The 11,638-nt window shown below is 35.9% G+C and overlaps 1 protein-coding gene and 1 long non-coding RNA gene across 3 annotated transcripts; both read left to right on the top strand.

Moving 5' to 3' along the window:
* Nucleotides 1-2,977: 2,977 nt before the first annotated feature.
* Nucleotides 2,978-4,583, top strand: LOC107747306 (uncharacterized). 2 transcript variants are annotated; one of them, XR_001640786.1, is made up of 3 exons: nt 2,978-3,263; nt 3,386-3,432; nt 3,855-4,583. It is a non-coding gene; the product is annotated as an uncharacterized LOC107747306 (long non-coding RNA). The 2 variants fall into 2 exon arrangements; XR_001640787.1 differs by having other exon boundaries at nt 3,831-4,583.
* A 635-nt stretch (nt 4,584-5,218) lies between these two features.
* LOC107747305 (G-protein coupled receptor 4-like) lies at nt 5,219-7,128 on the top strand. Its single transcript, XM_016561775.1, has 2 exons — nt 5,219-5,395; nt 5,965-7,128. The coding sequence occupies exon 2, from the start codon at nt 5,972-5,974 to the stop codon at nt 6,983-6,985; it is 1,014 nt and encodes a 337-aa protein (XP_016417261.1). The 5' UTR covers nt 5,219-5,395; nt 5,965-5,971; the 3' UTR covers nt 6,986-7,128.
* Nucleotides 7,129-11,638: the final 4,510 nt, after the last annotated feature.

Below are 11,638 nucleotides of genomic sequence, written 5' to 3'. Positions count from 1 at the left end.
AATAAATGTAAAAAATACATTGCACATTGTTAGATTGTGTTATCTAATGCATTACTAATGCTAACAAATGAGACCTATTGTAAAATGTTACCAATATTTTTACATACCTGCTTCCTTTTTCTCTTTCTTTCTATCTTCTGCAGCAGAATTTGGCAGTGATTATGCTGACATTGTGAAAAAAATGCCATAAAGCAGAAGTTGGATTTGGTTGCCCTAAGGCCCTGTCCACACGAACGCGGTTATTTTTAAAACCGCAGCTTTTTCTACGCGGTTTGGCTGTTCGTCCATATGCAAGGCCGTTCGTCCACATGCAAACGCAGCACCAGGTCACTGAAACCGAACATTTTTGAAAACGCCTGCCAGGGTGAATATTTTAAAAAACTCCGGTTGCAGTGTTATCGTGCAGACAGCGAAACTTGAGTTTTTGGCTTGTAACACCTGCGCTGTTATCTCCACCTACTGGAAACTTTTTCAGGCTTCTGACTGGCCAACATGGCTTTACGGTTGAGATTATATCGCCACCTGTTGGTTTGGCATGCTGTTGACAGTGCTTCATAGCATGCGTTTGCGTTTTAATGTGGACTGAGATTTTTTTAAAAACGGAAGAAGGAAAAACTCCCTTTATAAAAATACCCGCGTATGTGTGGACATGGCCTAAATCAGAAGTTGGACTGGAATTTCTCTATTTAATCTGTTCTCTAAAGTAAGAGAGTTTGACTTTCAACACACTATTTTTAGAAAGTGCAACATAATTTCTCCATCAGTTGGACAAATTTTTTTCTTTGAATTCAGTGTTATAGTTTACATTTTTTTATTTTTGTGTTTTTAATGTTAAATATGACTTGCAATTTAATTGTAGATTGCTTTTATATCAATGCTTATTTATAGTAATTTCTTTTTTTTCCGTTTATTTGCAGAGAGGACACTATAATTAAAATCCTCATGGAGACAAAACAAACACGGCACTGTGAGTTCCTTAAAAAAATATTTGGAGAAGTTGTAAATATCAAATATGTAAAGTCCTCCACAACCCATTAATGCATGCTGAAGGTTTTGTAAATATTCATAAGGACATTTACAAAGAAAATGAGGTTTCAGAGTAATTCTAGTGAGATGAATGAGCCTGAACAGATAGCATGATATAACCAGAACAGTCAATGAATAAAGGCCATCACAACTTTCTTCTATCCCTTTTCCTTTTATGTTGTTTCCAAACTCATTTCACTTTATTTATTTTGTAAAACACAAAATGAGTTATCTTGCAGAATGTCCAAACTGATCTTTTCCATTTCAAATGAAGGTGATTCTCCTAAACATCTCCTTTTGTTTTTGATGGAAAGTAATTATTTGTTTAGTTAATAATGACATAATTTTAATTTGGAGTCCTTTAACTTAAACCTCCTGTTGTGTTAAAATCCTGTTTTTTTTACTATACTCTTTAATGTTTTCCAGTGTTGATTTTTGTCAATGTGTCAAAATGTTTTATTTTCGACTATTAATTGTTTTTTCTAAATAAGAAAAAGTCACAAAATTTAAGAAGAAATAAATAGACCAACTTGCCACAAAAAGCTTGCCACAGTGCACCGCAGAAGCGAGTGATTATGAATGTGTCAGGGCAAAACTGTAAGGAGACTGCATTAACATTTTAATAATTCACTGATAAACAAGTGCTTTCTTTGTTCTCGGTTTAAGAGATGAAGTCAGCGACACTGACTCGTCATCTCCGCAGTAATGATGCGCCTGTATTCAGGTTTCATACGGATTACATAATTTGAGAATATTTTTCTTCCATTTGAATTGGTTCATTTGAAAGTAGACATTACACTCTCTATAACAGATTTGAAAGATGTATTACTCTTATCTGTATGACCAAAATGACGGAGTATTTTAAGAGCAAGTGAGCACACCGGCGCCTCCATCTGTCCTGCAGCAAGCGCTACTGTTCGACTTCCACACTCCGCACACACACTTAAACAGCGCACATTTCTCTAGTTAACATTAGATTGAGCGGCCATGTAACGTTGCTAATACTTACATATTTCATATGATAAGCCATATTTGAGGTCGATGAATGACAGGCGAGCATTTGGATGTCCTGCCTGATGTGCTGTATTACCATAGACTAGCCGTTAACGATCTGTTAGTCACAGACTGCGTGACTTCGCCCTGTGTATTTTTACTTTTTATGCGACTAAGCGACTAATAAAATTTTGGTCGACCAAGCCTCTTCTGGTCGACTAACGATTAGTCGACTATTAGGGGGCAGCCCTAGTTTTTAGATTGCCATGTACTAATGATTCAATTATGAAGACTGACATTACCGCATATTCATAATTCAGTTAAATGTTCAAAGATTCAACATATTTCCATGTTCGGTCTAGACTTTTAAAGTACAATTATGATAACACCCCCACTTTTAGCAAAACAGCAACCAAATAAAATAGGTCACCACTGTAAGAAGTCCCAGCAAAGCATACCTATAAAATCACTATGTCAAAGTCACTGGGAACAAGCCCTTTCCTCTGCCAGCGTTTTCATTTACGTGTTGCAAGCGACCTTGTAACAAATGTGGAGGCAGAATTCTCTGCAAATGCATTTTGTCATGCTGTTTTCTTTAGGCCAAATCCCATTGGTTCACCGAGTGCTCATGCATCAACTACAATTTCACCTCTTATGTATTGCATGCAAGCAACCCCTGCAGATGGGACCTCCGGAGGTAGAGCGCTTACAGTTTGGGCATGAATCACCGGGGCCATTGTGTCACAGCATTAAGATCACCTGCAATGGGTTTATTTAACAGGTCTGGCCACAGATGAATGTTAAACCTCTGCTAAATTGCTTTAATCCATGTAAATTCAATCATTCAGCATACAAAGACCCACCAGTGACCTTTCACTACAACAGCAGAAAGCAATCACCGTATTGATTTGCTAATTAAAGAGAAAATTCAGTTACCTGTGTACTAAATCATCGATGTATGTAAATAGCATGAGTGCATCTGTCGGGCCGAGGAGAGAAAAATCCACAGGATTATGATATTGCATTATCTCCGGACATCAATGGCTTTTTATAAAGTCTCTGAAAGCTTTGCTATTGACTGAGCGAAGAACACGATTATAACAAAAGGATGCCGTGCACTGTGCTTGTTTGTTCCTCCCCGGGAACATTGAAGATTGCTTTGCTATTTTGCTCAAACTGCATTTGGCCAGTCCTGACACTTAAACCAAGCTGTGTACATCGACGAAGCTGCGCCTTGACATATTGTAAGTCTTTTCAGCAAAGAAATCAATAGTTTTATTGAAAGTTCACTCCTCTTAGGGTTATTTTCTGTTGCCTATTGATCTGCAAGTGAATGAACTCATAACAAACAGCTAACTGATTTTAGGTCGGACATCGGCGGTGCCAGTTCTGACAATTGCTTAGGAGTCTGTGGTGAGCAAATGGCATTCTTCTACATTTACTTTAAATGTATGCATTGGAACAGTATTTATTATGAAAAGCACTTTGATTCAAAAATGAAGATACATTTGATTTGAATTGAAAATGCTTCTCTGGTTTATACTTATAACATTAATAGTGGGTAAAAAAAGATAAATTATAATAAAAAAGAATACATTTTTTAAATACTATAAATACAATTTTAGTAATTTACATTGACCCTTTACAGTAAAAATATAAAAGCCAATTATATAATTTTGCATTTTTAATGAGATCACCTTATTTGGGGGTCCTTGGCATAAAAAGTTTGAAAATCCCTGTATTTATTATAATCTGTTGGTGTGTTCTCTAGAGATTGAATCCATGACTTTGTGAACCCATGTATTTACCAGGTGATGCCATTCTTTCTTTCAAAGGACCTGTGGATTCAAAGACCCCCCCATGAAATCACCATATGAAATGTACAATAAATGAACAATGTATTTATCCACTCCCAAGGCTGAGCCAAACATCTGCTTCAGTTCCAGAGGCTGCTGGAGGAGATCCCTCAGGCTGGATTCGCCAACAGCCCTAAGAAATGCCACTTCAGACTGCTTGAAGAGTGTTACCTAGACTTCTAGATCAACTGTGGACTGATAAAACCTTCAAAAGCAGATAGAAGCTGAGCAGTTTTATACTTCCTGGCCTGCGAGTATGAAATATGTATGCTGTTTCCAAGGGTAGGCAGGTTTCCTTCAATGCCTCATGCCTATAGTTTTTCTAGTATATTATCTCTCCTCTCAAGTGTGACCAGTAATGGACAGCAAGAAAAAAAAATACTATGAACGTCTAAGGTAGGGCTAGCTTTTAGGTTCCTAAAAAACCTTTCAACTGGTTTTACATGCTACAAGCTTTAATCTACCCTTCACTCTCCATGTTCATGCCAAGCTGCTTTCCATGAAGATGATGCAATTCACTGTCTGACACCAGCACTGTACTGTAAATGTCTTTGACATCACTTTAACCAATTTTTTTTTGACACATGAACAGACAGTCTTCATCCTAATGCACAACACATGCCTTTAAAATTCTCTCTCAGCTTTATCAAATACCAGTGCACCCTAAAAATTATTCTCATGTTTAGTTCTTGCTAGTGCTTCAAAATGTCGCTTCCTTTACAACTCTCTACCTTTACTGGATTTGATGGATTAATGAAATCCATTTATTTGTTTTCAAATCCTTTTTTTTTTTCTCAATAAAAGTGTTGTTTATTTTACATGGTCCAGGTCTAAATTGAATGAATCAAATTAATACAGTTAATTTAATTATTAATTATAATTATTCATTTTATATGAATAAAATTAATTAAGTAAAACAAATTCTTTTGATGCAAAAATAATACCTTTAATATAGAGCATTTCTACAATGGCAGGGGTGACTAAAAAAAGTTTAAAGTTTCATGCTAAATTCACATTATGTGTCAGTAATGTCCAAGGCGATCACTGCATCAGTCAATGTAAAACAAAAATTAAAGTGCATCTTTATGTCTTGAAATATTTTTTAAATTATTTAATTTATTTATATATTAATTTATTTTTCATGCATATGGCTCAAATTTGGTTGTACAAATGATTGTCATTTTTTTTTGTTGCCTGTTTGACCAGTAAATATGAATGGTTGGTTCATATTTACTGGTCAAACAGGCAAAAAAAAAAGTGATTTGGGTGTTGGTTAAATGTTGACTAAGACTTGCAGTAACATCATGTCCTCCTGACACATTTCCTCTTGTGCGTTAGTTAATGTTAGTCATGTGCTGAGCTCATTTACACTAAAATATGCTTATTTTTATGTTTTTTTTTTTTAATGTTTTCCCTGCATCATATGAGGTCATGTTCCTGTAGGAAATTAAGTGGCTTGATATGTTTCTGCAGTCAGCAGTTATTTGGTGAAACTCAAGTTTCATATCAGAACACATTAGGTAAGTACATTTCTGATTTATTCATATTTATCCTTTGGATTTAGGTTATTAGCCTAATGAGAATTTTAAAGGGTGAATTCACTGAAGAGTTTTGCCACTTTTGTAAATATGTTTTTTTCATTAAGCAAGTGCAGTGCAGTTTAACTAGGCACTAAATGTGCTAATGAAATAGTCCCGCATCCCATGAAATTAAACCACTGATATAATACAATATAATGTAATATATACCTTGGATGGCTTTGTAGTATCTTTAGGTAAAAGCATCTATCAAATGCATGAATGTAAATTCACCGTTTGTGGGCATATTCCATGCCGTTACCTGATTTGAATGATTCCACATGTGAATTGGGAACTAAAATGCTGCAATTCATTCTTAGTGAATTTCCCCTACGGCGATTTGAATTACTTGTTCTGTAAATGTTTATTTCCCATGTATAATGGTGCATATATTTAGTCGGTGCTTCATATAAAAATGAAACTGTTGCATAAAAACGTTGCTACTGGCAGTAGTTTTGTTTTGTGAATAGGATTTAAAATCATATAAACAACACAATACCACTCTGTCATAGACAAAAGATGAAGAACCACTTCAATGTTAGCACCCTCACCAGCCTGAGCGCCCCAACGATTGTGGGAAATGCTTGCGGAATCGACTTCAGTCAAGACGGCATCTTTCTTCCCGTCTTGTACGGAATCTTCTTCATCATCGGCACCCCTTTAAACCTGTTGGCGCTCTTTGGGCTCTACAGACTCATCCAGTCTGAGAATGTTCTACCCGTGTACGTCATCAACCTTCTGATCGCAGATCTAATTCAACTTCTGACTTTGCCTTTGTGGATAGACTACTATGCAAACGGACACTACTGGCGCTTCGGACCCCGGAGCTGTCAGTTCATGGGTTTGTTTTTTTACATTAGCATTTACGCGGGCATCTTCTTCATGTGTATCATCGCTCTAGAACGTCACTTGGCCATTGCCAGACCTCTCAGTTTCAAGCATCTCCGTAACTTGAAGTTTGCTCGCTGGATAGCACTCTGCATTTGGATTCTAATTGCGGTGCCACCTGCCATTGCGTTCGAAAAGCTCTATCCCAAGCAGGGAAATTACACTCTTTGTATCGAGAAGTATCCCTCAGAGGGCAGTTTTATCACCTACAGGCTGATTACTCTGCTTGTGTCCTTCATCATACCCCTGAGCTTCATTGTTGGTCTCCACAGAGAGACCGTCCGCTCGCTGATGGCAATCAACTCGCTTTTATCCGAGGAGAAGCGGAGTATCAGGGGTCTGCTCACCCTTCTGGTAGCTGTATTTGTCACGGTGCTGGGGCCCTATCATTTCATCGGCTGTGTGAAGTACGTGGGACTGCTGATACACAGCAGTCCGTGCGTTTGGGAGAAGGCAGTGTTTGTGCCCTATCAGTTAGGACGAGGCTTTCTGAGCCTTAACAGCTTGCTGGATCCTGTGTTTTACATCTTTCTCCGCAGAGACTTTCATGCCGCCGCTGGGAAGTACTTGCCCTGCCTGAGGGGAGTGAGGAACAGATCGTATCGGACAGAGAAAGCGACAAGCTCCACTCTAGACTGTGATTGAAGATTTCCCCCTGGTTAAGTATTTGAAATATACTTTGGACAAAGAGCTAAGAAACTATGCCAAACTAATACAAAAAAATTAATTAGATCTATGGTGGCGCCATCATCTAAGAAAGATGTTTTAGCATCGTTCATTTTTAATTAGAAGACATTTGGCATTGCTATACTTTTAGTTAGCCTTGCTAGCTCCTAACTTTTTTGTTTGTCTGTTGATCATTTCCATGTCTGCACTGCTGGAACGATTTTTATTTTATTTTAATTTATTTTATATTATCTTAGTTTATTTGTCTGTCAGTCATTTCCATGTCTACACTGCTGAAACAAAACTAACGTATTAATTCTATTTCATTGTGGTTTTGACAGTAGACTTGGTGGTATAGTGTAAAATTTTGACATTTTAAAAAGAACAGTCAAAATTTGTCATCGCCCGTTAAAATTTGTCTTTTCCCCCCCATTTATAGTTTCATTGTCAAAACAAAGATTATTTATTTTATATTTGATTTATTTTTTATTTAATTTTATTAATGTTAATATTATTTCAACTCTCTGTACTTTTATCTCTCAAAAAGGAGTACTTCACTTACTTCCTCTTTTGCACATTCACACTGTGCTGATACTATTTCGGGTGCGAAACTGAAACCACACCTAGACAAATACATATGAACATCTTTCTTATAACCAACCTAACCAACAATTATATTTCTTTCCTATCCATAAATGGCAACGCATAACATCTGAATACATCGGGGCTGATGTTGTTTGTATAAATATGACATGTCTTTCTGAATAAAATTATCTTATCTTATTTTATCTTAGTTTAGTTTATTTGTCTGTCAATCATTTCCATGTCTGCACTGCTGGAACTGAATTAATGGTTTTATGCTACTTCATTATGGTCTTAATAATACACACTGTTTAGTGTTCGAATTATATTTTAAACAAAACAATTTCACATCACCAGCCAAAATCTGTCTTTTTCCTGTTTATATTTTCATTGTCGAAACAAAGATTATTTTATTTTATTTATATATATATATATATACACACACACACACACATATATATTAGGGATGCACCGATAGGATTTTTTGATACCGATACCGATTTTCACAAACACTTATTGGCTGATTCCGATACCGATATTTGTCACTTCCTCTCTTATTTGAAATTATGGCATCAAAATAGATAGTATTTTGTTCATGTTTTAAATCAGCAAAGTTCAAAAACACCTGCATTAAATTATACTAGCAGTTTTATTGCTGCATCATCAAAAAGCACGCAGTTCTTCGGATTTAAAGTTTGTCAGTTTATTAAGCACCCCCCGAAAGGCATGAGATCTGTATATATTTGTTTACTGTTAGTTGTAATAAGTGTTTTGTGTAATTCGCTGTATGTTGATGATAATGCAACTGAGAGAGAGAGTTTAATGTGCACTTCTAGTTCTGTGTTTTGTTTAGCTCTTAAGGTGATTTTTTTGGAGTGAAAAAGGAGGCAATAAACTTAATAAAACATCAGTAAAGTTTTGGTCATCATTCAGATGAGGTCCGCTACACTTATGAAAGTTACAAAAGTTATTTAGTCAAGAATAGTGTGTGATCTTTTGTCTTTTGTTATTTAATTTGCATTAAAGTGCAAACAGCAGCTCTAGGATTATGCAACAGACATTAGCCTCTACAGCTCAGTGCCTTCACGCAGTTAATTAATAAATAAACCATCGGTTTGTTATATTGGCCTTTTTCCTTATATAGCCGATGGTTGTAAATTTATGAAAAATCGGCCGATAAATACAGCGGTGCATCCCATAACCATACTTTGCTTTACAGAAACATTACAACCATCTGGTTTGTTATATAATTATTCCGGTCATAAATGCTTTTATCCAAGTTCCTCAGCATTACAGGAACTGTTGTGTTAATGTGCTTACAGGAAATGTGCTGTTTCTTTGACTACATCTTCAAAAGTTGTCAAAGTTTTCCTTCTATTAAAGTTTACATTTGATCATATTTTATGGAAGTGTGTAGGCCGACCAACTATAACATATAACTACCCACGTGCTATTCTCTCTGTGGGTAAGAAAAAAAATCGGTGAAATCTTGTAGCTTTCTTTGAGCTTTATATGATCAGAGTATTAAAATAATAAATTTTAAACACATTGCATTACACCAAATACACCAAATAATGTTCTTTTTAGCAATGTCATATGACCCTTTTAAGACCAAATTAAACCTTGTCTTTTGCTCACAAACATTCAGTCACACACATTAACAACCTAGGTACAATGAAAAAACATGCCTTATTTTGCAAAACTCCATAGATTTAACCTAAAACCTTAGTCAGGGTACACACCATGTTGAATTTTACATAAATGAAAACAAGGCTGTGGGCGACAAACAAAAGCTGCAGTCACACTACGCTTTGAGCGTGTGAAACTTCTTCGGACACTACAACCGTCGTGATTTACCGTCAAGTTCTGCAGCGACTTTTTTTAAAAACATGAATTTAACACTTAAAAAATAATAATACATCCAAAATGTAAAAACATACAATCTACTCGACTTTACTCAATGAGGTCACGCTGTGACATATCATTCTTCTATTGGTCACACAGCTTCATGTGATACAAATTCGCAGGTTAGAGTTCACCAAACTTTGGAATGCAGCGAAATGCGAAACTTCTTTGCATAAGCTTGCATTTCTGCATTGCATGTGTATGAATGCAAGTTAATGAAACAAAAAGTGTAGTGTAACCGGCCCTTTACAGTCTTTACAATGGGATGCACTGTATAAGTTCCTAGATCACATAAGTTTCACAACTGACAATTTTCAAAACTGTTTTATAGAGTTTTTGTCTACCGAATGTTTGTTTATAAAAGAGGCTTCATCAGCTGATCAATTGCCATGTTGTTAAGCATGCACATCCATTGACCTTATCAAAAATTAAATATGGCACTACCCTGACTAAGGTCTGTACATAGAGTAGCCTACAATTCACTGCAGATTCCAGCTGAAAAGAACACTAATATCAATACAAAAACAACTAATAATTGTATTTATTTTTCATGTGAATTATTACTGAGGCAGATTAGTAAAGATTAGTAAAGTTATGACCTCAAAACACTTTTACCAAAATGCATGATTTGTAGACGAATACATTTTGACATTTGCATCACATATCCATCTCTATATATGGCTTTTCTGATATTGTAAACTTGCTCGGTAGCTCACCTGGTACAGCATTGAACATGTGATGTGAAGTCCTGTGAACCACGAGTCATGTATAAAAGACCTCAAAAACATACAAATGGCATGGTTGCTTCAGTGTATGCATTTTTATCTTCTTTTTTTTTTAACTATCGGTTGCCAGATTCATGTTTATCTGTTTCATTTAAAACTGAACATGCTTATAACCCCACTCACTGTACATTTCACTTAAAAATTGCTGCGAAACATACACAATAATCAAATGTTGCCAGATTCACATTCATCTGTTTTGGATACAATGAATGTGCTGTGAAACGTGTAAGATGCAGTGTAACATAATTTTGCAGAAATGTCGCCACAGGCACGTTTTTTTTTTTTTTTTTCAGTGAGTGTGGTTGTGACTCATAGTAAGTGTATCAAGCACTATAATATTGATTTCAGTAGGTATGTAGTAGATTGTCTCAAGAAGGAATGGCAGCATTTTGATTTTAGATTAGCACTTGTCTGTTACTTTAACCTGCCTTGTCACTCACTGGGTCACACAGACCCAATTTGTCAATGAGCTCATTGTAAAACCCCTCAGTAATAACGTGGGTGGGCATGATGGGTCTGTGCTGGTCCTGCATCAGAGCTTATTGATCCCCACACCTGAAATACTCCTCAGATATGTATCACGTCAGGTGGGTCTCTTATCAGTGACTTGCAGGCCCATGCACGCCTTTAATGGAAAAATTTAACACAAAACTTTAAAAAGACTCGAGAGACCTGAGTGTGCAGTGAGTGTGCAGCTGCTGGCGGATAACCAAGCCAACAAGTCACCTTTGAACGCAATTCAAACAGTCCTCCTGTTTTTTTCTTTGTAACATTTATCTTGTTGCCTTGCATAACAAATTAGAAATTATTATTAATAAAACAGTATTTTGAAAAGAGTTGACTGGTCTATTGATTATTATTTATTTTATTTTATTTTATAATAGATAAAATGGAAAGAAAGTCTTTCACACTAAAGCTACAGTAAAATATTAATTATGAATTATGCCCCTTTTACAAGTCAGTTCACTCTGTGGCTATCTTGCGAATACAGCTTCCTCTACTTCCCCCGATGTACTATGGAAAAATCCGAAAAGCTTTGAAACTGTCCATCAATGCTAGGCCTTGTTTTAATAATATTTCATATTTCAAATCATAAATTAAATCCGATAACAACAGCATCATACATTTATTTATTTATTTATTTATTTTTAACTCAAATCCCTCAGAATAATGATATTTTTCAGGCTGGTCAAGCTAATTGTTAACAAACAGACAGATGATTCGTCAAACAGATGATTCCTCAATGAAAGAGGTGACTGGCTAATTCTATTCCTCTATCATAAAGGTGATTGGCTCTTGTAAGTGTAAGATGGGAGTGTAGCTGCCATATTGAGTGTTGTTGTTATTGTTGTTGTTGGGG

This window comes from Sinocyclocheilus rhinocerous, unplaced genomic scaffold (genome assembly GCF_001515625.1).
Source record: "Sinocyclocheilus rhinocerous isolate Xijiao unplaced genomic scaffold, SAMN03320098_v1.1 scaffold1069, whole genome shotgun sequence".
Lineage (NCBI taxonomy): Eukaryota > Metazoa > Chordata > Actinopteri > Cypriniformes > Cyprinidae > Sinocyclocheilus > Sinocyclocheilus rhinocerous.
The sequence above is the reverse complement of the archived record's forward strand: the minus strand, read 5'-3'. Positions and strand labels throughout refer to the sequence as shown.